Source organism: Seriola lalandi, unplaced genomic scaffold (assembly GCF_002814215.2).
Source record: "Seriola lalandi dorsalis isolate HSWRI2012SDOR001 ecotype SW California unplaced genomic scaffold, Sedor1 jcf7180002054256, whole genome shotgun sequence".
NCBI lineage: Eukaryota > Metazoa > Chordata > Actinopteri > Carangiformes > Carangidae > Seriola > Seriola lalandi.
In genome coordinates, this window is record NW_019524809.1 from 1,813,885 (window position 1) to 1,840,868 (window position 26,984).

General features: G+C 40.0%; 3 protein-coding genes across 8 annotated transcripts in view; 2 read left to right on the top strand and 1 right to left on the bottom strand.

Moving 5' to 3' along the window:
- Window positions 1-17: 17 nt before the first annotated feature.
- LOC111653942 (interleukin-1 receptor accessory protein) lies at window positions 18-1,602 on the top strand. Of its 2 annotated transcripts, XM_023404696.2 has the most exons (5): window positions 18-219; window positions 296-337; window positions 416-478; window positions 622-751; window positions 928-1,602. In XM_023404696.2, the coding sequence occupies exons 1-5, from the start codon at window positions 195-197 to the stop codon at window positions 1,103-1,105; spliced, it is 438 nt and encodes a 145-aa protein (XP_023260464.1). In that variant the 5' UTR covers window positions 18-194; the 3' UTR covers window positions 1,106-1,602. The 2 variants fall into 2 exon arrangements, with proteins under 2 accessions (XP_023260464.1, XP_023260465.1); XM_023404697.2 differs by lacking the exon at window positions 296-337.
- A 34-nt stretch (window positions 1,603-1,636) lies between these two features.
- On the bottom strand, window positions 1,637-7,146 carry nlrc3l1 (NLR family, CARD domain containing 3-like 1). 4 transcript variants are annotated; one of them, XM_023404694.2, is made up of 7 exons: window positions 7,112-7,146; window positions 5,841-6,100; window positions 4,973-5,074; window positions 4,732-4,809; window positions 4,519-4,627; window positions 4,174-4,414; window positions 1,637-4,078 (listed from the first exon to the last, which is right to left on the bottom strand). In XM_023404694.2, exons 2-7 carry the CDS (start codon window positions 6,017-6,019, stop codon window positions 2,487-2,489), a joined length of 2,301 nt encoding a protein of 766 aa, XP_023260462.1. In that variant the 5' UTR covers window positions 6,020-6,100; window positions 7,112-7,146; the 3' UTR covers window positions 1,637-2,486. The 4 variants fall into 4 exon arrangements, with proteins under 4 accessions (XP_023260462.1, XP_087029710.1, XP_087029711.1 ...); XM_087173584.1 differs by having other exon boundaries at window positions 7,062-7,129; XM_087173585.1 differs by lacking the exon at window positions 7,112-7,146 and adding an exon at window positions 6,515-7,012.
- Window positions 7,147-9,521: 2,375 nt separating this feature from the next.
- Window positions 9,522-26,984, top strand: part of LOC111654045 (connector enhancer of kinase suppressor of ras 2-like) — a 29,922-nt gene continuing 12,459 nt past the window's right edge. The window contains exons 1-9 of one of the 2 annotated variants that reach the window (XM_023404886.2): window positions 9,522-9,979; window positions 14,466-14,629; window positions 16,843-17,045; window positions 18,261-18,366; window positions 19,557-19,598; window positions 19,694-19,813; window positions 22,440-22,499; window positions 22,674-22,742; window positions 25,962-26,108. In XM_023404886.2, the coding sequence (XP_023260654.1) occupies window positions 9,916-9,979; window positions 14,466-14,629; window positions 16,843-17,045; window positions 18,261-18,366; window positions 19,557-19,598; window positions 19,694-19,813; window positions 22,440-22,499; window positions 22,674-22,742; window positions 25,962-26,108 (975 nt within the window). In that variant the 5' untranslated portion in view covers window positions 9,522-9,915. The remainder of the gene's footprint in view (window positions 9,980-14,465; window positions 14,630-16,842; window positions 17,046-18,260; window positions 18,367-19,556; window positions 19,599-19,693; window positions 19,814-22,439; window positions 22,500-22,673; window positions 22,743-25,961; window positions 26,109-26,984) is intronic. The other variant, XM_023404887.2, reaches the window with a different exon arrangement.

The window sequence follows — 26,984 nt, forward strand, 5'->3', positions numbered from 1 at the left end:
AGGTGACTAAGAGGTATGATTTATGTAACCATGATTTGTCAAACAACCCTCGATGACAGAGTGCCAGCCTGGGAGGAAATCCCCAGTGTATTGTCTGTGTGTTTTGAGTGGAAGAAGAGGGAAGTGAATTCTGTCTATATATAGTATTTCAAAACGGCAGTGAACAGCAAGAACCTCTCACTGAAGCAGTCAATATGCAGCTGTCATCTGTCGTCAAAGGTAATATTTTATAACACTAACCTATTCATTTTGACTGTATTATGGCATTGGTTGTTAACACGTGTCTCTGCGACAGCGCTGGGGTCTCTGTATCTGCTGCTTGCAGAAGGATTTCCAGGTACAGTATGTGATGTGGGTGACAAAATTTGATTTTAATGTGATTCCGTTTCTGAGCTAACCTAAATTTGTTCTTCAGTTTCAGAGGATGGATCTCCAGAAATCATTGGGGCATATCAAGTCCAAATAAAAGTTCATCCAGGTAACATTTGTACCCAAACATATTACAAACTGCTGTGAAGTGTTTTCTGACATATGCAACTACCTGGGTGACAGCTCTGGGGTTTTTATAAGGGTTTCTGTACATATACTGAAGCTGTGTTTGTGGTGTGTTCTGCCTTATAGGTGAGCCCCTGGTTCTTCACTGTGATGCATTAACAAATTGCAAAGATGGCGTGACACTTATCTACTGGCTCGTCAATGGCTCTTTCCCTGAGGACACACCCAGCAGTGGTGGAATAGTAGAATCAGAGGAGTGAGTATTATGAATGATATTAACATTTTAATGGAGCTTACCATAACAGCACATTAGCCACTTAATAATCCATATACAATTTATTAGATATCAAGCAGCAGTGTATTCTTTGCTTCAGATTTAGTTAGCTTATTGTAGCAGGCCTGCAACAAGGCTGTAATGAATGTTTATTTTAGATCAACTTTGGCGGAGGGTGAAATCCTACAGAGGAGTTTGCTGTTGAAGAATGTCACACCAGAGGACCTCAAATCCACCTTCACCTGTGTTGTGATAAGCGCTTTTGGAATGGTCCAAAAGCACATCACACTAGCAGCACCAGGAGGTTTGAATGTGGGGAAAAAAAGAAAACACTGAATGTGACTGCTGATAAGAAGTGGTGGATTTCTCTGAGCCATGTTTTATCTTGCAAAAATGATTCATATTGGTAAGAATCAACATTATCTGTGAATTTACTATTATTTGTTACACTGTCAGATGCAAGAATTATGACAAAGAAGAGTTGGATGAGGAAATGTGCAAAACTTGAGAGAGTGAGACCAGTGGTGTTACAATGTAAAAATCTGATGTAGCATTTTCAGGATCCCCCTTTTTATCCAAGGAAAAGACATCCAGACACAACATTTTACGTGGAACTGAATGCATCCTTGATAGAATCGTGGTAAACTGTCTAAATCAGTGTAATTTAGATAACTCTACTACACAAAGGTACTGTATTTTAACTTCAGAATATAGATAGAATATTGTATCAGTTTATTTGCTATGCTTGTGTATCATTCCAGTGTCTGTGTGTGCTGGCGATGAGCCATCTTAAATCTGTATACTGTTTGAAAATACACGCTTAATGAGACAAAGTTGAATCAGTCAATTCATTCACAAAGTGTGCGGTGCTGATGAAGGCCTGTGGTTGTTTCCACAAACATTTATTGTCAATTGTATCATTTATTTCCAACAGGTAACTTTTTTTCCCATGGGTATCACTGTCGGTACATTTATAACCTATATTACACTATGGCAGGGATGTTAAGAACAGGAATTGGAGTACAGATGCTTTTTTAGCTGTGTAGGATAAACAATTCAGTAACTGCAGCTACTTGATGTGATTACTGCCAAAATAACAAGCAGCCAACAAATAATAGTAGTAGTAGTAATAGTAACTGATCACTGAAAAGTCCAAAATAATTCAGTTTTCACAAATGTACCCAAAATAATTTACCAGTTGTACTTGGGTCTCAGACAATAGTCATATTCCTCTGATATTATGTTAATAGTGCAATTAAAAGCTATTTGAAGCTATTTGAATTTGAATTAAGTCATATCTAGCACAACTGTAGACTGGCTGGCAGCACTAGCAATAATCAATAATGTATATCAAACATCTTTGATTGTATATGCATTCTATAAGAACAGGAAAAATATAAGGCCTCTTTATAACTCTGTAAATCCATAATAACACATTATATCACACCATCTCAGTTTCTTTAAAAGACTCTGTTTTCACATATTTGGTACATTAATGTAACTGGAACTAAAGAAGAGATTATGTTTAGCTCTTAAATACTTAATAAAAAACTAACTAAAGCTCCATTAGTGAAAAACAATCATTAGTTTGGATGAATAGTGGAGAAACATGTTTCTCCGTCAGGACAGGCATGTGTTACGCATTTCCCCCCCCGACTGGAACTCGGTGGAAGCCTTGACACACTTTGTGGTGAAATGATTTTGCCCAGTGATCGAGTCAAATTGAGGCTACTGTTAATGCACCCAGCTCCTCCAAGCAACGCTGCAGGTTGTCATTCCTGCCAGGATGCTGATTTTCTCTGGTCCTCTTCCTGATGAGGGCAGCAGCATCTTCGATTATTGTTGGCCACTTCACAGAAGAGGTGCAGAATGGCTGGAGGAGTTCCTGGTTGGTCGGAAGTAACATTCCAAATAGGAAACGCAGGAAAATATCCAGTTTGCCGTCCTCATAGAGCAGGCTTTTGTCCACAGCGCTCTTGTACAGCTCCATGGCTTTGTGTCCCTTGAACATCCCTTTGAACCTGTCTTTCAGTTGCTGCTCAAAAATGTTCTTCCCCTGGTTTGTGAAGGAGAGAAACACATAAAGGGCAGCCAGGTACTCCTGCATGGTGGGGTGGATAAAACTAAAGACTTTCTCATGAAACAAGACGTATGGCTTTGTGATATATTGTGTGCACAGTCCACTGTTAATGACTGCCTCCTCGTCGCAGATTCCAGTGTCTTTCCAGTCGGACTTGGTAATCTTGAACTGGCCTTTTTCCAACATGTTGAACGCCAGCTTTCCAAGGTTCATAAGGAAGTCTCTTTCTTCATCCAGGCTACGATCTGGAGCTCTAAATATGCGATGTTGCCGTATGAGCATTAGCACCAGCTTTGTGTACATGTAAGTGATGCTCCTGGGCAGCTCTGCCCGTGTCCCCTGTTCCTTAAATATTTGATGGTACTCATCAGCAACCAGTGAGCAGAACAAGGGAAGATGGCACATGATGCAGAGGGTTTTGGAAGAGTTGATATAGGCGATAACTCGGGCTGCTTGATCTGGGTCCTTAAATCTCCTCCTGAAGTACTCTTCCTTTTCAGGGTGACAGAATCCACGCACCTCTATCTCATTATAGTGCGTATCCCAAGGAATGCAACGCTTTATTTGCGCCCGAGTAGTGACCAGAAATAGGCCACGGTAGAGCAGCCTTCCTCTGAGGAGGTTGACCACAATGACGTTCAGGGTGGTCAGCTCTGTGTGGTCACAGATAAGCTCAGTGTTTTCAAAGTCAAGCTTTCCACTGTACTCATCAAGACCATCAAAGACAAACATCATCGGGCAGTCTTCCGATCTATAATCCTCATCCTTCAGCTTTTTTGTCTCTGGGTAGAGTGTTTGTATTATTTGCAACAGGGAGACCTTGGAACCCTCAAACTGTTTGAGTTCTTTGAATGGTAAAGGAAACAAAAAAGACGTGTGCTGCCTGGACTGCTCTTCAATCCAATCGAGGACTAACCTTCTGATCGCCATCGACTTCCCTGACCCTGCCACTCCAGTGAGCAATATTAACCTTATGTTGGAGTGCTCCAGTCTTTCAGCACTAAAAATATCCTTGGGAGAAAGACATTTCCCTGCTTCCCGGTTGCTGTCCAGTTTTTCTATGTTCATGACCTCATGTTCAATATTCGGGCCATTGTCACATGTTGAGGTTATGAGGAGATTAGTAAAGACATCATCAAATTGCCTCTTCTCTTCCTGCATGGCCAAGTCCTCACATACTTCACCATATGTCCTCTTCAAAGTCTCACTTAAATCGTGACGCACTTCATCTGAAAAAAGAAAAAGTGTATATATAAATATATCATCCATCCCCCTTTCATTAAGATTGAATTAATAGTAATACGACATACAGGGGTGTACTTACTTCTGACGCACTGAGTCTGGATATATCTAACTGTCCTCTTGTGCCCTATCTCCTCAAGAACGGCTTTGGTGATCTGCAAAGATACTTCAAGGCTGTAACACTCGAGCAACCGGTCCACAAGGTCCAATGTGTCCATGGTTTGGGGAGGAGTGTTGAATGACTGTGGGTAATTCTTCCACAGCATTGTCTTGAATCTTCTCACATCTACCTCTGACAGCCTCTCAAGAGTGTTACAGATAGCCTGATTCCAAAAGAAGGATGAAATTCAGTGCTGTTGTTGTCAACTGAGGGATGTTTTGTATGTAATTTCTTTCAAACTGATACAATAGAGGAACACAAACTGACCTTGAAAGTGAATGCCACTGTCAAAGAAGGATGCCTAATCTCATTCGTGGGTTGGACTAACTCAGGTGTATGAGGAAGCTCTGGGACAGGCTCATCTTTGCTTTTAAACCTGGTGAGGCCACAGTGTAGAGATTTAAACATATTTTAGTGTCGATCTAGTATGTAGTCACAGACACAAACATGTTAGTGTCTTGTCATGGGTGTATTTCTTACTTGGGGATTCTCTTTTCACAGTCATCACTGTCAAAGGAGTAACAGCTAGAGTATGAATCTGTTCTTTCCAGCTGGACCCTTAAATCAGGAAGACAAGAGGACTCAGATTAGCTTTAGTGTAACTACAAGGTAATATTACAAGTTGCATTGTTACGCACAGCTGCTTACTGGATTTAATGTGATGAATACACAAATTTATATACAGATTTAAGCTCTGCTGAATACTGTTTTTTGTTTGTACCTCGTGGAGCATTCATCTTGGTCATTCATTTCCACTGAGCTTTCTGAGCTTGTCAGTGACATGTAGCTCAGAGCTGGGTTCAAGGCCTGGCCCACATTCGACCTGAAATAAAAAAAAAAAGACGGAAAAATGACAGTTTGTTAATTGCTTAGTGGCCACATAACAAGCAATCACTGGCTTCCATAGCACATGTCAGATAATCAGTCCATTTTAAGCTTCGATGTCTTTCACAAGCAGCATCAAGGCCGTCAAGTCTAGGGTATTTGAATTAGGGACTACAAAAACTTTTGAAGGTTGACGGACAAGCATGGATTTAACCCCATTTTGTATTATGACTTATTTTATTTTTCCTTTTCTCCTTGAATTACTTGCTTTGGTTTTCTTGTTTTATCTTTGTGCTTGCTTAATTTTCCAAAAACCAATGTAAAAAAATGACTGGTATTAGAAAAGTAGAATTGTAAGGGTATGGGTATTTTTGTGATGCATTCATCACATTAAATCCAGGTATATAACACCTGACTACCCATATATTTTATTGAGAGTACATGGAAATTCGACATGAAAAAATAACTGATGAAGCAGTAGAACTCTAGTTCTTCTTTCAGTCCACCAGTAGAGACAGCATATATAAGTTGTAAGTGATATTTGTTGCACTTTGTACTGTACCCTCTGCAGACAAGAAAGGATAAACTTGTGGTGTTTGCCATAGACATAGACTACGGTGTCTGTATCCTTGAGAAGACTAACTAACTAACTTTCTAATTAAGCTGCATTTTTAACAAAATGCCATAAAAATGCTACCCAGAATTACAATCCAACAATGGTAGAGAGGACCCTTAGGGATAGTATATGAAAAATTTCTCAGTACCACTGGCTGGTATCCATCGGACTCGGTCCAAGGTCCAGAGACGGTCTTCTCTCAGGGATATAGTAGAGCTCGTCATCTTCATTTGAAACACCCTGTTGTCCTCTACCAGACACTGCTTCCCCAAGGGAAGAACTACCTGTCAGCGAGGCCACTGCCTCCATTTCAGTGTCGTCCATCATGTCACAGAGAGGGTCAGCCAATGACCAACATGACAAACACAAACAGTGATCACTTTTTTCTGGACAGCAACCCCTCTGTACCTGCAGAAGAACAAATATGGAAGAAAATAGCATATCAGCTTTCAACCTCTCTATCGGGGTGTTAAAAAAAATTGCTATTACAGTATGTTATGATTGCTTGGGCTCAGTTTTCAGAGTTTTCGCTCTACAAAACTTAATTTCTAAATACCTTTAAATACAAAATCCTGTGCTTACATACAAAATGCAAACAAATAAATCAAATGCTTAGCAAATTCAAATGCTTTGCACTAGATATAAGAAACAGTAAATCATCTGAGCATGTGTTAGCAAACGTAACAGCATACAGCAATGTAACAACAATGCCCTAAACTGTTGTAATGTATTCACTTTCTGTTAGTGTATGTTGTGAATTACAGTTTTAGACTTTTGATCATTACAGTGTGATCTTTCTGCACTTTTCATTGCTGAACTTACAAAAGTTCACTGTCACAGACAGTGAAAGTTGAGCCATGTCAGGTACAAGATGTTGACACAGGAACTGTAACACCTGAACTATTTTAAGTTTGGGAACAGGAGCTGTAATTTTGATCAAATCCTTTAATCCACCTTCAGTCCACAGATGTTTCAGCCCCCTCTGAAACCACTGTAATAAGCAGAAGCTGCATATTTATATCATATTTCAGACTGACTGAAACAATGGTAGCAGCTTTAGCTAGCATGTTACACGAGCTAGTTTTGACATATTTTGGGAGATATTTCAACTTCACTCTTCCGCACTGACTTCTCCACATGACAACGACAGACTCTGTCAGTATGTCTCCACAACACCAGCCTCTCCACCTGCCAAATAATGTCAAAAGGATAAATAATTCAAAGCTAAATGTGGAAGTTAGCTTATAACTTTGAACTTTGGAATAAACCAATAAACACCAGGCGCTCAGGGAAGCCTCAAACCGGGAACAAGGCAAGTGAGCTTTACGCAAAATGGTCATAAATGTAAATTTAACGCATTAGTACTTACATAAACACGTTATTTCCACTTTTAATTCCTGCCATTAGCTTATAACCTACCTCAGTTTTTTTTCTCTTCGACTCAGGAAGAGACGTTTCTTCTTCTTCTTGTAAAGTACGTGAGTAGCGAAACGTCACAAAGCAGATTCTGCCACCTACTGCCCCCAGTGTGAAAAACATGTAAAGATGAGGCAGCTTTTCTTGAGGAAGGGGATTAACAAGTACTCGGGTCTTTTATTTAAATAAATGTAGGAAAACCACAGGCTATGCTACGTTCTGTTATCTTAACGCATATATAACATTTTAATTTTGTAGCTTTAGTCTAGAGGGAAATTTATAGCAATGCATCATATTTTATGAGCTGTTCATATTTTTGTATGTAAAATCTTGCCAGTGACTAGTTGACAAATAAATCTAGTGGAGAACATATAATGACTTCTGAAATGTAGTGGAAGTAGCACAGCAACTAATAATTATTTTCATAATCATAAGATTATTTTTAGTGTCAGCTGTTCAAGTTATTTGGTCACTAATTAGGCCTGATGTGTGGTTCCAGATGTGCAGCCTGTTTTCTCACATAATTTTCTGAGTGTTTTAGTTTGCTTCAGTTTGAAAATCATGTCAATAAAAACATAAATTAAAATCTATGAAGGAGAACCAGAGATATTTTATATCCCACGCCACCTTCTTCCTTGTCAAAACCTGTTGGTAATATAACCAACAATATTTACGAACTTGTAGTTTTCAGTACAGATGATGTTGACTCAAGTGACATCATTTGAGGCAGGTGACATGTCTGATGCCATAAATGGCTTTCTGTATACAACTTTTTTTCACATATGCACACTGCTCAACACCTGTAGGCAGAGTTCCTCTTTAGCATTATTTATACTTTCTTTGTACTTGGTCTTTTCAGCATTAATGGGGAATATTGAGTATTGAATATTATGAGTTTCAGCATTTTTTAATGAGTCAATTGTTTTCACTTTAATTTAGTATATCATGGCGCTGCTGTTATACATTGTCAAATGTAACAACTGCTACTATGAGTGTTTGAGTGAATAGTCAACCAAGTACAGCAATTTTCTTCTAGCTACTGCGAAATATGATTCACACTACAGCTAGTGTAAGAGTAGGTGTATCATTATTATATATTTCATTTTCATTGCCAAGCGCAAACATATCCAGCTTCACACTGTATGGCTTTCTGTCTCTGTAATTATTCATGATTATTGATTATCTTGAATGTCAGTGCTAACACTGAGGTTTCTGCTGCATTCGCCCCATATTTCTGCTTGTTTATTGTAGGCAACGCTACATTTCAGTGAACTATTGGTTAGGGGCATGTCTCCTCTTATCTTTGTTACATCATACTCTTTACTCACTCTCTGGGGAATTTATCATTTTAATGTCACCAATTCAGCCTATTTATTGTGAGTAAAATGAACCGCCCCTTTTCTTATGTTACTTTTCGTCATTTATTTGTGCTGTTGCATAATTGTTAATTATTCTACTGAATGAAAGAGTTGTTGGACCTCAAAACAACATTTACCTAGCCTTAAAGAAATAAACGCACAAAGAAAAACAGAGGAGTAAATAATAACAAAAACGTAGAAACGAAAAGTGTGCAGTCTATGTTCATGCAGTGAATATAGGCTTACATCCTGACGCTGTTTACCAATAGGTTTGGTGAGAAAAACCGAGGGGCATGTCAGCATCCTTGTCTCGTTGGTGACCGAGACACCAACGAGTTTCCACTACACTGTGCTTTGTGTGATGGAGGCGTGAGCAGCGACAAAGACGGCAGGAGCAAAGAGTGGCGTGTATGAGAGGTGATTAGTGCCGGAGGGATTGGGAAGAGAAGCAGAGGAACCATCGTCAGATTTGCCATTGTGGTGAATGGATTTATGAGTGGCTTTTGTTGTGTTCATTCTCCAGAGTTTTATAAGCCATTCATCTAGGATTAAGATTTCAAACCAGACAGGGTTTAATGAAGCAAATTCAATCATAAAAATGGTTATTATACATTCATTCATAATTGGTCCAGAAGGATTGTGAAGCTGTGTTTGGCAGGCAACGTTAAAACCACTGCAATATTATGCTAAAATGATATTATATGCTACATTGTTTCATCTCTCCTCACTACTTATCTATTGTAACTAATTTAAAAACAAACAAACAAACAAAAACGAATAAAAAAGCAGTCACTTCTTGTTAACTTACCACTTGTAATGCAAAGTGCTGTCACACAGCCTCCTTTTTCTGTTATCCACCATTTTTTCTAAACACAATCCGATTTAATTGATGTCATTAATTCTCATTTACTCCTCAGACTGCCTCTGCTTCCTTTGTGGCACGAATCCCACCTCATACACTATGCAAGATGAGGGCTATGACTCCATGTCTGTGTATGAGGGAGGATGCTCAGAGCGAGCCCAACCTTCCCAGACACCAGTATGACCGACAGTCTGTGCGTTGTCCTCCTCTGCTCTGGATGGTACTGGGATGTATTTTGGAAGGGGGGTCGGGCAGCAGCGACCCACCACCATCAACGCCACTGAGCCTGACGTGAATGACAAGTAAAAGAGCTCTTTCAAGCGAGCAAACAGCACAGGAATGTGCACAAGTCTGCTGGGCTGCACTCAGGCTTCTCCAAGCGACATTTTGGACCTTTTGGACCTGCCTCTTTTTGTTTGTAAACACTCAAACCCAACTGAGAAGAATTTAGCCAATGCATTTATTTTAATCTATTGATTTCATTTTATTTTTTAATATTCTGTATTTTTTTCTATTTTTGAAGGGGGGGAGTGGGATTGTTGGGAGTGTTTTTCTTTTGTCAAGCGTGAACAAGACAAACTTCTACCATGGCACTGGTTATGGAGCCTGTGAGCAAGTGGAGCTCCAGTCAAGTGGTTGACTGGATGAAAGGTAAGCATGAGGCACGATGGTAGCCGAATAGAAACAGAAATCACCAAATTTTTATGTTGCAATGAATTTAGTGTTGCGCTCTGAGTCGAAATGCATTTCTGCACAGATTCACTCGAGATGCCAAAAGAGAACAAAACACCTGCTGAGCCTCCGGCTTTTGCCTCATCGGCACGCGCCTTCTACAGGCTTTTAATCACAGCCTTAAATCATTTGATCGATTTTTATCCAGGCACTTACAATGTGGATACGACTTGTCCTTAAAGACCAACATGTTCTCCAGAGCCTAACACATTCAAATGGCACAAAACGCTTTAAAACCTCTATTGTGTCCTGCGGCGGTTATTGTTAACGCTGGGCTGCCTCGCAGGAGGCTGGGAAACACAGCGGAGATCTAGTAATTACACACAAATAATTAACCCCTTCTCACTGGATCTGTGATCAGAATCTGTATGGAGAAGAAATGTTCAAGCTTTACATGCGCATGGATAAAATAAGAACTATCACAGTAGTACAGTATCAAAGCTTTGTACAGCCATCTGTGCGAAATGTTGATCCACAGATGCTCCAAGTCATTAAGAAGTCACAGCTGACTTAGAAGAGCGTCATGTAGGCCTAAGATTAGATTAAACTGTTTTAAAACCTCATAGTGGACTGAAAGCTAAGGTGAGGCTCATCCATTACTGTATAAGATCTTCATTCAGACACTGATTCAGACGCAAGAGCGTTTTAGTGTGGATTAGAACATCTCTTCAAATTTTAGGAAACACCCAGCAGAATAATGAGGTTCAAATACACATGTACAGACAGGGTTCAGTTTGGTAATGAAGCACTCTTCAGACCAGTAGCTGTGGAGAGAGAAAGTAATGTGTGTGCTCTAATTAATGAGGGTCTGGGCATTCAGCGAAACTGGTAAGTTGAATATATTAATGTACAGCTGTTAAAATGAATTAATGATTAATAGGATTTGGTAGCCGTGTTGGGTGAGAAGTTCCTCAGAGGGAAACTGTCTCCTTAGTCTGTCTCCAAAGACTTGAAATAAGTGGCCCACACACATCAGGAAACGTTCAGGAAGAGATTACACGTTACTTTACTGCTTTTTGTCTGTTTGCTCTATAAAATGATTACCACAGGCAGCCTGTTACTATCAAAAATGTATAAAATGTAAGAGGACTTGTTGTCGGCAGTAGGAGGGTGCTATCCTCGTCAGTGTATTTGTCTGTTAGCACTGTAATTGTTTCAGTAGTGTTGTGTGTTGTTTTGCAGAGCCACGTGCTCACGTGTCAGGCCACAGCCCTTCATCTTTACTGCCTCAAGAGCAACACACACACACACACACACACACACACACACACACACTTAGTCATAATTCTGTATGCCTCTTTCTGCTAGCTCAGACATAATGTGATCATCAGACCTCTCTCTGTATGAGTTGTGTATCATAAATTGTACCTGAATCTGATGCTGCGTTTTAAACAGGGTGTTTTTCTTCTGAATGTGCTGCTTCACTGAAGACACAAAATGCAAATTTATAGCTTCATGGAGGGCTGATACAGACACAGACAGAGAGATGAGAGGATGTGGAGAAAGGCAAAGACAAAAAGGCCACTACAGTTAAAATGAGATAGAAGAAGATCTTTAAATAAGCTGAAAGCACAAGTGAGAAACGTAGGGAGCAAGAAGTGGAGGCTGGCTATGAGCGCAGGCTCTTCGGTGTCCCACATCTGACAAGTGGAGCAAAGACGATTCTTGTGCCGAGAGCCCAGTAATGGTAATTTAAAGTGAGGGACAGAGAGACACTGAGAGAGAGGAAACTGAGAGAGAGGGGTGGGGGTGGGGGGTGGGGGGTTAATTCTTGTCTCACATCCATTCTCAGCTCCTGAGGAACAGCAGCATTTTGTCGTTAGCATTCACAGTTCCATTATTAGCATACCGCTCTGTGATGTCACTGGAGGCCAAATAGGGGCACCCTGTGACCTTCCCACAATCCCACTCTGTGCCCCTCCCCATCAGTGTTTTGTGTGAGCAAGACGCTCAATTCCCAGCTGTGACAAAGCCGCTCTAAAGAAGAGATTCTCATCACAAAAGAGAAAAGAATCCCAGCTTTGACTGAAAATTTGTTCTTGACAAGTGCACGGTAGCTGTGCAAACACTGCGATATGTCCACTTTCAGTCTTGTTTTCATTAATTGTCTGTGTGTTTTGAGGCGCAGACTTAATGCAGGCTTAGTATAATCTCTTTACTCTTCCTGACAGTCTGCATTAGTATAATTCATGTTTCATGAAGTATATCAGTTTTATCTTGGTGCTCTCAGTCTTACTTGCACACCCACTCTCTCCTTGTCTAAAACACACACTGAAAGTGATCAATGACCAGTCAGATTAACACAAATCCATTACAACAATGCTGACAGCCTTAGATATCTCTCTTACCTCACATTACTAGCGGATTATCTAGAATGGAGATCAGGATGTGTCAGCGCTGTGCTTTTAATTTCTCCTCAGCGTGCCTGATAATCTGAACCCAGAATGAAATGGACAGGGAAATTGATGTAGTGGAGATTACTCGGTGCGATCAGCAAAGTATTCTCCATCTAAAGGGAGAATGTCTGTGACTATTCTGCTTTTAGAAGAGGAGAGTCATGTAACAAGATATAGCGGTTCAGTTAAAACCACCAAACTTTAGCATTCATGAACAGTAATCTTCTAAATCTGAGCTCAGTGGTGATGAGTCTGATGCTGTTGCTACCTATAGACTGTAGCATCTCCCTCTGTATTAGATCTGCCCCGTCCACTGTACAGGCTTAAAACGCACTTTTTTTCTTCAGTGTTTTTTTTTTTGGCTTTGACTGTGTTCGTTGTTGTGTGCCGTGTGTCATGCGGTCGTTTTGTTTTTAGCCTTTTATTCAGATTTTATTTACTGGCTGTTTATTGATTATATTTTGTCGAGCGCTTTGGCCAACTTGTGTTGTTTTTAAATGTGCTCTATAAATAAATGTGACTTGACTTCTCACTTCTCTTTGATGTGAGACTTAACTCACCCGTTTCAATTATAGTAATAACCATTTGTTTATAGAGCGAAACATGATGCCTGACAGTGACATTTAAAAATGTAAAATTCTATGGGAGTTTTTGAATAATTGCAAAAGAAATCAGCAGGTATGTTAGCTAGATGTCTCATGCGACCACGCAGTCACTTTTTGGAAAACATCATGTCCTCTCTTCACTTATTTCATTATTTTGTCCTGCGGGAGAATCCCTGCCAAAATCCTGCTTCATGGTTTCTATGACAACATGGGGAATACTTCATTGACATAATGAGCCTCAATTAACTTGGTAAAGAGGCTGATTAGTTAAGCCTTTAAATTTTATGCAAACCCATGAAACTCCCTATGTTTCCTCTCCACCGTTTAGTTGCCAGCTGAACCCAATGTGAATGCCTGATCAGGTTTAGGCACAGCACTGAGTCACATGTATATGATTGGTCCACAGCGATGAAAAGACGAGATGAGCAAAGAGTTGTCAGTGTGTGTGTGCGTGTGTGTGTGTGTGTGTGTGTGTGCGTGTCCGTGTCCGTGTCCCTCTCTCACTGTGAAAATGGAAACAGACCGAGTGTATAGAAGAAAGCTCCTACAAAGGCTACTCTCTCTGTCCCCACTGGTAAAAGGATGGCCAGTTAGCATGCAGAGCACTTTCTACAGACATTCAGCTGTGACATATATAAAAGTAAGCATTCACTTTAGTGGATAAAACGGAGAGACAAGAAACCGTGATGCAGAAACATCAGTTATCAAATCAAATTATATTTACAGAGCAAATGAAAACATATATTTCCTGTTGAGTTTTTGGAACATCACCCACTGTTCCTGCTTTCAACTTAATTCTACATGATTAGAGCACAGAGGTACAGAGTCTTTGACATCTGTGTCAGAGAGAGGTTTCATGTCTGTGGCAGATCCTCTGGGTTTTTTTGGTGTCTTTGGTAAGACTTCCTGATATTGATAAATGCATTTAACAGTGCCCAGTTATAAAACTCACTTTATAAGGTAAAAACTGTTGATGCAGACAGGAGTTGCAGAATCAGACACTTTGTTGTAGTGTGCTGCGTTTCATCAACTGCTTCACTGGAAGAGTTCACACCTGCTACAGCAGTGAAAGATGTAAAAAAAATGAGCTGAGCGCCGACACATTTTAGTTGAAAGCTTTTTCTAGGTTAAAGCTGAAAATGCACCTTGGGAATGTTGATGAGGAGGAATCTGTCAGATTTCTTGTCTGACATGGATTGCTTCACAGGACAAAACTGTACACAACCTGTGTTCACGCCCAGCACAGATTCCTGGCAAGGACATTGATATCAAGCTCTATTTGAAAACATAATGCAAATAGAGTTTTCACAAGAGATCAGAAAGCCTGATAGTGCCAGAGAACAACATGTTCACCTTGTCGTGCTGTGCTGAAAGTTTTCCTGTCATCCTGTGTGGTTCCCTCAGGCCTGGACGACTGCCTGCAGCAGTACATCAAGACCTTCGAGAAGGAGAAAGTAGGGGGGGACCAGCTGCTGCGTATCACCCACCAGGAGCTGGAGGATTTGGGAGTGTCCAGAATTGGACACCAGGAGCTTATACTGGAGGCTGTGGACTTACTCTGTGCTCTGGTGAGTCCAAGCTTCCCACACCGTCTTCCCACTACTTTGTACTGTCACTTGAAAGAGTCTGGACGGACTGCTGCTGTCGAATGAAGTTTGTGCAGCACATTTGGTGACTCCTCAGATTACTAAATACTTAAAAAAGTGTTTTGATCAAGCGAGAAAACGAGGTTGTTTCAATGTGATGATAAATTGACATTTTGAATATGTATGATTTCAGCTGATTGTTATGATGTGTTAGCTGTATTTTTGCATCAAGTCATCATCCATGAAATCTGCTAATCAGTTAACAATGTCAGTTTTTCCAGGAATAATTGAATGTTGGTTTTAATTATCAGAATAAACTCAATATTCTTACATATATCACCAAGGGCTTTAGACCTCACAACAGGGAAACTGCTTTAGGCCTCAATACATCACAGAAAATCTAGAGTTAATAATCTGGCCAAAATATCCTCCACAGGCAAATCTTACAGCTGTCATTAGCACTGACATGGATTACAGCCTCCTCTTAAAGTGATTTGTGCGCTTCGTCTCAGAAACACAAGTTTTGTGTGCGTCAGCATGATAGACTGCCGTTCAGCTGATTGGGCTGAAGTGCTGCTGAAGTAGTTAGAGCATCAAATTAATTTTGTACCACTCACTCCACCTGCCACTGTAGTGACCTGTCCTGAGGTTTTTTTTTCCCTCTCAGAATAGAGCCTTTACCAAATGTCCACTTTTTTTCTGAATATGAACTTCTTTCCAAACCCCACATTTTCAAATGTATTAACTCAGAAAATCTGCAGTAGAGTCGTGTCTTTTTTGCCTTAAATTTGCATCGAAAATCTGGATTAACCCTGGAAAAATTTTCTTTCCTTATTTTTCCAGTTATCTATTGCTGTGTATACTGTAGTTTGGGATCTGTGTCAGATGATTTAGACATCTATTAACACACAAAACTTCAAAACTCATATGCCATTTAATTTGGCCTGCAATTAAAGATTGTTTTCATTATAGGTTAAGTTGCAGATTTTGTCAATTAAGCGATTCATTGTTTGGTGCAATTTCCCAGAGCCCAAGGTAACGTTTTCAAGTAGCTTATTTTGTGCGACCAACACAAAAGATACAATAAGCTAAGCTAAGAGACAGAGAGAAGCAGCATATCCTCACATTTGAGAAGCTAAAGGTTATGCTTAAAGGATGACTCAAATAATTAATTGTACGTGAACAATCATGAACAATTCATTGATTCCACATATACATATACATTTAGGGTATTGCGCTACATATAAAGCTGTGCATCTGCTTGCCAGCTCCTGCTATAGCTATACTGTCCACTTGAGATAATAGAGGTAACAAGTTAAGTGCAGTTTAATTGAATTTCTATATAAATGTAAATGTATAAAGCTCTCTTTAGAATAAGAAGTATTTGCAGGTGTGACGTCTACCTGTAACACCCTGCTGAATTATTTCTTAAGATGCTTCAATTTCCTTCCTTTTCAGACCTTCTTTTATTTGTGCACTCAAAGGACAATCAGTGGACACTCTAATGACACACAGCAAAGTCTAAAGCAGTGTCAAAGGCATGACACACTGAGGAAATATAAAAGGAGGAGTTGGGAAAGAACTGATTAAAACAAGTGATGAAGGCGAGAGGGTGGAATAGAGATGAGGATAGGTATGTGTTAGCCCCAGAGACACACAGTGAGACTGGATGGAGATTTAGTGGACTGAGGTCACAGATGCAATCTGAATCTAAAGTCCTCTCATCCTGCATTGCTGCACGGGGGGCCCTGCTTCAGCCCCAAAGCTTCTTACGTAACTGGGATTTAGTTTTAAGTCTCTCAGGCACTGCTGTATTAAATATGATTAGTGGCCCTCCTGCCGCGCTCTCTCCTCCCAAGAAACTCAGACGCCCACAGGCCCGCACGTGTAGTTTGGCGTACATGGTAATGAGTGTTCTGCTGTCCCTACACATGCAAAGTGACAGCTGGAGCAGAGCAGGGCAGGGCGCAGGGGTCACTGGTTTTATTCCTCACATGTTCATCATATGAGCAGCATCTCTGGTGGTGTGACAAGGTGGGCTAGTCTGCCAGTGGTCTTTTTATTCACAGAGCAGTGTTACAACAACAATTCCATTTCAGTCTCCACGCTGGAGAAATTCCTGGAATGCATCGCAGTCAAAACAAACACTGACAAACTGGTCAAACAAAGTGAATTTACTTTCCTCTCTCCTCTAGAATTACGGGCTGGAGACTGAGAATCTGAAGACTCTCTCTCATAAGCTTAATGCATCTGCCAAGAACCTACAGAACTTCATCACAGGCAGGCGGCGCAGCGGACATTACGATGGCAGAGCCACTCGTAAGCTACCCAATGACTTTCTTACCTCCGTGGTGGACCTGATCGCCGCAGCCAAAAGCCTTTTGGCGTGGCTGGACAGGTGAGATTTGCAAAAACCTGCACATGTTATACATTTAAAAACATGTGAAAAAGCATTTAGATACACACATACTTACAAGTTCATGTACACGCTGTTATGAAGTTTATCTTAAATACATACTTGATTTTTAAGCAAATGTGTTAACTCTGGGTCAATGTGATGGACTATTTGAATTTTACATTTTCTTAACACTTTACGTTGGCTAAAAAAAGACACCGGTTGTGCTGCTGTAATGCAGCAAATTAAATATAGCAAAAATGGCTTCAAAAAGGATGAGACAATCTTGTTTATCTGGCACGATGCGTTGGTTCTTTTGTGGAGACTCCAATTCTTACCACATACAGACCTATTTTGTTTTTTTTATGTTATGTCCATGACCAATTAGCTGACAAGAAAAGATGAGTAAAGGCCTTATATAAGTAGATTTTGACAGGGTGGGTAAAAAGGCACTGAGCAAGTCTATTTATATGTTGCTTTATCCCTTGCTTCTCTGTGGGATTGTGCCAATGTGTGTGTTTGTGTCTGTTTGTGTCTGTGTGTGTTTGATGAGTTTGGAAGTTCAAAGCAGACGACATTCAACAGAAATAACAAAGTGATTTGCTGTTTCTTTTTCTCGTAGAGGCAGGCATATTTTACAGCATTCATTCTAATTACAGTTCAATAATCTATTCCTCATTTTCATTTGAAAATACAAAGCATAGATTGACACTTGAAATTGAAATGGGGAGGCAGAGAGAGGGGGAATGACGTGCAGTAAAGGGCCGTCCGATGCGGGATTCAAACCGGGGCCGACTGCAGCAAGGACTGTAGCCTCTACATATGGGGCGCCTGCTCAACCCACTGTCCAATGTATTCTAGTATATTCTCATATTTGATATTCATATACTATTTCTATGCTATTGCTATTATGCTATTTTCATATACTGTATGTATATTAATCTATTGCACTATAGTCTCTAAAATCTGATTTCATGTCCAGTAGAAAACATGGATTGAAATGAAATAATTACAATGTGTGTGCCTGTGTGTGTGTGTGTGTGTGTATGTGTGTGTGTGTGTATGTGTGTGTGTGTGTATGTGTGTGTGTGTGTGTGTGTGTATGTGTGTGTGTGTGTGTATGTCCTCTGATGTACACGATTGTGTGTTTGAAATTGTTCCCACAGATTTAGCAGTGATTTAGTCTCAAAGGAAGAATGATCTAATGGTTCATTCCAGGTGCTCCTTCTTTTTCAGGTCTCCATTTGCTGCAGTGGCAGATTACTCTGTGACCCGAAACAATGTGATCCAGCTTTGTCTTGAGCTCACGACAATTGTACAACAGGTAAACAAATCCCATAATATAATACTGTAATATACAGCTCAGGCCCTGTAAACTTTTTTTTATTTCAATTTCATTTTAGATCAAAATACCTCCACAATAAAAGAGTAACCTCATACCCCACATGACAATGCCAAAATGCACCATACCCTGTCTCAGTTGTAAAATACACTAATGTCCAAACTTGTTTTTATGAATAGTTTTAGAAATATCTGCACATGATACAGAGACAGTATATGTGCATCTGTTTTTAAAAGCTGACATTCAGAAAATGTGTTACGCTTGATACAGAAAAAACTGAAGCAGAATCTCACTTAATTCCTTGTATAAACATCCAGTCTAGAGCCTGTTATACCGTAACACAGCTCCTATTTTTGCACACATTGGATCCATATACATATTCAAACAGGAGTAAAGACAGACAATAAAATTCTGCAATCCATTTAACTGTTAAAACATCATTTACATATACATATGCATATTACTACTACTACTTCAGGTCAGCGAATCACTGACATGAAAATGAACTTCATTCTGTGTGTGCACTGCACAGCAATGTGCCAGCTTGATAAATGATAATAGTCAGTGCTTTGAAGAAATGTAAGTATTTAAGATGGACTTGGCTATAAAAAAAACCTTAATGACTCAATCAACACATTCAGCTACAGTTGAAATACATGTAAAAATATTTTCAGAACTAAAGACACGGGCAGGCCAGATCAAATGTTAATGATTTTAATATCAGTCTATTTCTCTTTGCACGCAGCCCCATAAATGATGACACTCGCAATCTGTGGAACACTGACAGATCAGTAAATAATGAGTGATATTTAATAACTTTTAGCATGGTCACCTTGGAGGATGATGTTTATATGGCGTTAAGAGAAAAGTTTAAGCGGGAAAAATTAAAAGTGGGTACGAAAGAGGGCGAAAATGTAAGAGTTAAAGCTGAGAGAGGAAGACTGGCAGGGAGAAATAGAGAGAGAGCAAGTGAGAGAGCGAGAGAGACACATGCCTCCGCATTGATGATTCATTTGTTTTGTGTTTGTGCATGTCTGTGTGGGAGTGTTGGGGGTTATAGGTGCCAAGCAGCTCGGGTTTTTTGCTTACATCCACCTACAGCAGAAATACCAATAATAACTCCATTTTGACACGTTCTCTTGAGGTAACAGTGCTCTCTGAATGTTCCTCAGGACTGCTCTGTGTACGAAACAGAAAACAAAATCCTGCATGTGGTGAGTTGCTGACTTTATTCTACTGTATCTAATGAAAATGAAGCTATGATGTGGACACTTGAGGGTTGTAATCGTCCTTCATATGTCATCCCCAGTGTAAAACTCTGTCTGGAGTGTGCGACCACATTATCTCTCTGTCCTCGGATCCCATGGTGTCCCAGGCTGCGCATTTGGAGGTTGTGCAGCTAGCCAACATAAAATCCACTGAAGGATTGGTAAGACAAACCCTCAGTCAGTCTTACAGAACCACACTCATTCTCATTGGTCATGTCCTACCTTGTATGTCATCAGAAGATGCTATGTGCTATCTTCAAAAATATGTCAGTAAAAATATGCTTCAAAGGCAGAAGATCACTGCTTTTAAAAGATCACCCCTAAATTACAGGCTGCTTAATTACATAGTAATTGCAAGAAATAGCCAAACAATCATCCGTCAATATCGATGTAACAAGAAATGGCTGTAGTTCAATAACTGAGCAATCAGTCTGTAATTAACTTAAAGTTAAAGCAGATAAAACGGTGCTGGTAACTATATTGAAATTGATTATAAAATGGAAAAATATCCCATTTTATGTTTTATAAGTGCTAATATAATAGCTGCCCAGTACAAGATCAACACCATAGCTTCCATAATATAGGTGATGCTGTATTTAGAAACTATAGCTAACCCACAATTATCACAGTTTCTTTGATATATTCTGACAGTTCCCGCATAGAAATGAACACTTAGTAAAATATGAAGAAATTTCTACTTTAATTACTGATGGCCTGTAAAGTGTAGTGTGAAGGTCACCCAAATGTACCTATGTAGCTAATGAACTCAGAAAAATCAAGACTGACATCTTGAGATATGATATATATCAAATGATGGGTAGCTACTGTGGAGCAAAGAAAATGTTTGTGTTAGCTTTTAATTACAGTTAATCTCACTGCACAGACTGCTCTCTTTTATGGTAAACACAACAATCTGTAAGAAGCATATGTGATACCTGCACATGAACAGGCCTTCAGTATATGTTTCATGATACTTGAATATGGTTTAATAAACTTAAAATATCAAGATGTTAAATTGTTTTCCAGGTTTGATGAAATGAACGCAGGAAAAAGCTACTGTGCCCAAAAAAGTAAAGTACCAACCTACTAATAACGCTGGATGATGGTGAAACCTACTAATTAAAGAAATCATAACAGCATGATTCATATAGCAGCATATTGACTTCTGTTTGATTCAAATATGGCATGTGTAAATTATCATGCAGCATGTATCTCACTCACAGTGAAAAAAGTTAATTCAGTTGCTCACTCACTGATACTAACGTTGCCTAATTTGTTAAAAAAAATAGCAATACAACAGTTATTTTATTCTCTTAGATTCAAATAATACACCTACGTAGGTTTTTTGGGACCCAGGAAGGACACAAGTGCACAATTTCTCAAAGGGTCAAATTGTTGGTTGAATCAAATTACAAAACCAAATTTACTAATTTGCCTCTCGGGGTGTCACGCCATGCAGCCAGTTTTGGTATGATTGTGCAGTAGATATTGGCCTACATCTCTTGAGATTTCAGCCCTAACCCCAGTACAATGCAGGTGAACTGAACTGCATTTGAGGTGCTCACAGCATTGAGAAAAATGCATTAAAAATGCAGAAACATCTCTTTCCAGAAACACTGTCCTTGTTGCTGCACTGTCCTTGCTGTTAACTGTTTTTAGTGGTTATCTAAAGTACCTGTATGTTGTTTCTGGAGGGAGATTGAGGTAAAAACACAAAGACTGTGGATGCTGTCTAGTATCATATGGAGGTCACTGTAGCTGTCCCAAAACTGGGCTTTGCTGAGCTGGTGGGCACATGAGTCAGCTGATGAAAAGCAACATGAAACGAGCATATTATGCATGTTAAAATGAGCAAAATACAAACAGCTGAAGTTGCAAATTACAATTCAACAACAAATTAAAATATTCTCTTACTTTTTGGGACAAACGGTAGATACTGTGTTAAGTTGAAAAGACACTTATTTTTGCTGCCACTGTTTGTCCATCAGCACTTAGTTGGACTCCATCTTCGCACTGACCTACACTCAGGCACGAGCGCCCTGCTTGGGGCCACAATAAGAGCCCCACCCCCACAAATGCGAGCAGGGGGCATGGAAGTTCTCTCAACCGTTCAGCGAAACCTGAACACAACAGTGGGCCAAGTGGCCTAAAAATAAACCTCTTACACTCATCTTGAAGACTGGCGTGCTGCTTTGGTGTATCTGTGTGTATTTGTGTGTATGTGTGTGTGTGTATGTGTGTGTGTATGTGCGTGTATGAGACTGTGTGATACTCGTGCATATCTGTGTGTGAATGCGTGTCTGGGTGTGTGTTTGTGTTTGTGGTGCACTTTAGACCCCTCTTAGTGGAAGCTTTGAGTTTTAGCTTTTTCTTTTGCAACAGACAAACAGTATTTACAGATAAATAATCCTCCATGTTTGATTCAATCTGCTGGTAGGAGCATTTGAGTGGGACTCACTTCATAACATAAATTCAGACTGTGCTGGGTCTGTTTGAAGAGTAAACCCATGTGATATTTAAGGACTTCCCCCAGGTTATTTAAACATTTTTTCTGATTAAGCAAATATAAGCTCAATATAAAAACACTCACATCTTTCACTGCTGGTAAAAAAAATAAGTGAAATAAATGCACAACAAGCAGATTAAAATAAATGTGATTTGCAGATATGCTCTGACCCTGGTCTGTTTTGCCAGTGGCTGTGATGCTGAGGCTGAGATGTAGTGTGTTTAATGTGCCTTATGTTCAAAATGTAAATGTCAATTTATATTCCCACTTTCTTCCCACAGGGCATGTATATCAAATCAACATATGATGGTTTGCATGTAATCACCGGGACGACAGAGGGAGTGAGTACAAGCCCCCTTGTGTCCACATATGTAGATCTTCGCCTCACTGCTCATTCACTTGTAATATAATATGTAGAGTGAAGTGTGTCACTTATGGTTGTATCACAGTAATCTCTGTCATGACAGTGAAATGGAACAGCAGATAATGACTCTGCCTCTCTGTCTATCCATCAGTCCCTGGCTGACCGCTGTAAGAAAATCCATGCTGGAGATGAAGTCATTCAGGTTAATCATCAGACAGTGGTGAGACCATATTTTTTTGCTCTCTGGCTTATTTTTTATCTGTTTTCTCCTACAGTATTTGCTGTCTGAATTAGCATATGATTTTCACATGCATTGTTCTTTGGCAGCTGCAGGTTTTCAGGTTGGTTCTGAAAATCTGGTAGTTCAATTCATACATGTTGGTTTTGTACACAAAGAAGCACCAGCCTCAGATTGTGTGTATGGTGTGCATGTGTATGCAGCTCCCTTACACTGCACATCCACACTGCACCACAGCACCACTGGACCTGCTGGTGTGTAAGTGGCTAGCTGTAATGTCTCTTGTAGGTATTTTTTGATGGAGGATGTGGATATGTTACTCTGACTGGATGAATATGTTACTTTGCGCATCATGGGGTCAATCATTTATCTCATGCTCACAAGAGCACTTTTCAGTTGATCAGAGGTATCTGCTTAGAGCCCTTGAACTGTTGATACAAAAAAATCACCATTTTCAGTGTGGTTTCTGTTCCTAGACACCCATGGTGCACCCACAGAGATGTTGAACTGACTGATTAGACCTCTCCTGTCCACTCCAATTGGTTGTATTGCGTCCGATAGAGCAAGAAAACTTCAAATCTTCATCTTCCTTTTTTGTTGTTTTCGGGGCCTTTGTACGCCTTTATCAGAGATACACAGTAGAGGGACAAGAGGAAACAAGGGAAAGAGGGATGTTGAACGACATAAAACAAATGTCCATAGTTTAGCTCGAACTGGAGACTTTGCCATTCGTGCTTGGTGCCTTAAGCATCTGAGCCACGAGGGCACCCAAAGTTTACCCTTCTTATCTTAATATGGGAGACCTTATATTACTGTCAGCATAGCAAGTTCATCTTGAGCAGAGGTCTAATCTAATTGTCTTTTCACAGGTTTTGCCAGTGAGACAAAACTGCACAACCTTCCTGTTGCTGAAATGTATATAGCATAGTATAAATTCAATGGAAATGAAAGCAAAAACTTCCTGTGGTGCACAATTTAAATATAGCAGCCTTTGTCTAAAATAATTGCTACTTGTGTGCGAAACAGCAAGACATTTGATAATTATATAGTTTAAGTCAGGTTCATTTCAGTCAGTCAACTCACCCACTGAATGCAGCCATTTTTAAAGAAAATAAGTGCAAAAGCAGACTTGTCAAGCTTCGTTCTTTTCACTGTAGAGTCTAGTTAAAAGGCTATAAGATGTTGAGAGCAGGGAGGTGTCAGTCGATGCTGCTCATGGGAAATAAAAAGAAATGTACTGTGTCCTCACAGACCTTTTTCACAGCTGACATTTTGACACGTCATAGAAGGAAAAGCACAGGTGTAATTAATAACATCAATGATGGCTCAGTAGGCATGCACAATGCCAGGATCCTGGAAATGAAAGGCCCAAATGGAGAAAAGCCATGATTTATGTTGTTATTTTGTTCACAAAATATTTCACTCTCAGTTACAGTTCGTTTTTCAAAGTTGCAGCTTGACTGACATCTGTTGGCGCATGTCTTATATCATGTAATATTAGTACAGAACAGCAAAATACATGAATTTCTTATAAACTAGCTGGATAACAGTATAAAGATTATTATATTGTATTTGCTGTATAGTATCAGTATGTGGTATGGAACTGAGACACACAAGTGTTCAACGGTCGATGCTGGAGAGGTTGGAGGTGAATGAAAGATGTCCTGCTGCGGCTGTTGCTGAAATGAGCAACAGCCGAGTGAGTTTGACAGCTTAAGTAGGTGATGTCAATCTGTAAACTCAGCTGACATGTCTGCTGATCTAAAACTGTGCTGTCACTCACAAGGCCTGCCATAACCAGCTTTAATACTGTTAATACTCTTAATGTGGCATGCACCATAGTTAAAGAATAAAGGAGAAACCTCTGGAGAAATGAGGTGATAGCTGCATTGAACACTAGACGTGTCTGGTGGCCCAGGATTCCTTGCACCATCTTTTCTCATAAGAGGATGAGAAACCAGAGGAGAAGTACTTAAAAGTAAAGCAAGAAAAAAAAATCTTCAGGCTTGAGAGACGGTAGAACAAACATCATTTCAGAAAAATACCACCAAGGACAGAGGAGATGTTTGAAACAGTTCAATGATCTATAATTAGGGCAACTGGGAGAAGTCCAGCAGTAAGACACAGACCAGTGTTAACTGGACTTGAACGTGGATGTGAAGACTTACACTGACCAAAGGAAATGAATGAAGGAAAAATCCTCTGAAGCAAAAGCTTTGAAAAACTTATAACATGTGTATACTAAGATAAAGAAATGAAAAATTATTTGAGCGCAAGATTGGAAGGCCGTAAAAAATGAAGACAGCATATCAGAAATAAATAACCCCAGGCAGCTACGATAGATTGAATTTCTGTTGCAGGAATGGTCAGTAAATGGGGAAGGCTTCTCACACAAAAAAAGGCTCCATGCAGGACAGTAAATTTAACAACGGAGAGTGTTATCGGAATACCAGAAGTAAGAAACACCTTAAAGCAGAAAAAACTAAAAAATCCACTGTTTGTCCACTGCTGTAAACAAGCAGATTGTTTTAGCCAGAGATAGCAAAACTTTTTATCATGGAATAAAGCAGGCTTTACTCTGTGTCTGTTTCAGCCTGTCCGTGTACACTTTACTTAATACACTTTCTATATGAAGAATTTTAGTGTAGAGGCTGTCAAAGTGAAAAATTACATGTAAAGGTACAAAATCATTGGTAGGTCAGAGCCTGAAAAATGCCCGGTTTTTCATGCTGCATGGAATACGCAAGATGTACTGAAATTCAGTGGAGTCAGCCAAGCAAGAGAGGATATTTTCTCCCAAAACTGGACCTGGCATATTTGGTTCAGCAGCAGACCGTGTTTCTCTGGGCGGGATGTTCTTTGTGCCAAATGTCATCAAAACTGGGTTAAAGACTATTTACAAGGCATGCAGCTGTTCACAACTCACAACACTGGAGCTTACCACATCACGACAGCGGCCGCAGATTGATGTCACAGGGGGCGTGTAAGATGCCCTTTGGCATCCAGAGCTTTGCATTTAACATCCTCATCAACATGAACCCTCGGAGGCTGCGGGATGCGCCTCAGGTTCTAACCATCAGGATCCACATGTATCATTAAAATAATGACCTCAGCAGCACCGTGCTCAGGCATAACCTACTTTCTGACAAATTTCTGTTGTGTGTTGAGGAAAACCCCTATCATGCTGTTGTTGTTTGTTAGGTGGGCTGGCAATTGAAGAACTTGGTGAACTTGTTGCGTGGGGACCCTGCAGGTGTCACCCTGACGCTGAAGAAGCGCCCACAGAGCACGCTTACCTCAACCCCTGCTCTGCTCAAAAACATGAGATGGAAACCGTTGGCTCTGCAAGTATGATGACCGCCACAGATATGTTGTGTCCATGCCTGATTCTATGTGTATATGACCTCCGTGTTATTTATAAGTGTGTATCTTTGTGCTTCTGTCGCTGCTTGTGTTAAAAATAAGACTCCGCAGACTCCTTTGATGCTAGACACCAAAATCCCAGGTCATTCTATAAATGGCCAATAGAAAATAAATAGAAGAGTACAAAGTGAAAATGGGATGTTACAATAGCAAACACTCTAAAACTAGAGCATTAGACAAGACTTTAGTATTGTAAAACTCATAATGTTCAATTCCTGTTAAACCATTTTCAAAGAGATCATTTTGAGCTATGAGCCATTATACCGTAGCTCTGGGAATTGCACTGCATTGTCCAGGTATTGCTTTTACACAGTCCACCTCTTTTTTTGTCCCAAAACTTGTGACTAATTGGTTTAAGGTTCCAGCACCATTCATTCACAAGTTCACATTTCAGCTCTAAGTGGCATCTGCTGTCCTACTTCGGCCAAACCAATTACATTATTAGGATCGTGCGCCTGAGCCAGACTGGGTGGAAATGAGAGGGATGTGTATTAAAGTAGCTCAGCCTTTCTTTGAGTCCCAGGCCAGAGAAAATGTTTTCTCCCCCCGAGGCCCTGAAGCACAGTCCTGCTCAGCCTCCTCCCCCATCACATTCTCACATTCTTCTTCGCCACCTAAATCAAATTTGCCCTCCTGCTGGCATTATTTAGGGCAAAAAAAAAGGAAAAAAAGAATATGTTTCCTGTTCTGAGATGTGACTAAAATTAAGCATATCAAGGTAAGCTGTTAAGATATTGAAAAGAACATTGTGCTGCGGAAAGCCCTGTAGTAACTCTGACATGCATAATGGTTTTATGATGA

Bases quoted from the DNA above. Each gene is read 5' to 3' on its own strand.
- LOC111653942 (XM_023404696.2), top strand. From the start codon at position 195: ATGCAGCTGTCATCTGTCGTCAAAG. The intron at 220-295 runs GTAATATTTTAT...TCTCTGCGACAG, and splicing joins GCTGTCATCTGTCGTCAAAG to CGCTGGGGTCTCTGTATCTG. The intron at 752-927 runs GTGAGTATTATG...TGTTTATTTTAG, and splicing joins GGAATAGTAGAATCAGAGGA to ATCAACTTTGGCGGAGGGTG.
- nlrc3l1 (XM_087173583.1), bottom strand. From the start codon at position 6,133: ATGCTATTTTCTTCCATATTTGTTCTTCTGCAGGTACAGAGGGGTTGC. The intron at 5,075-5,840 runs GTACTGAGAAAT...TTTTTATTTCAG, and splicing joins CCGATGGATACCAGCCAGTG to GTCGAATGTGGGCCAGGCCT. The intron at 4,415-4,518 runs GTCAGTTTGTGT...TTTTGGAATCAG, and splicing joins CAGTGGCATTCACTTTCAAG to GCTATCTGTAACACTCTTGA.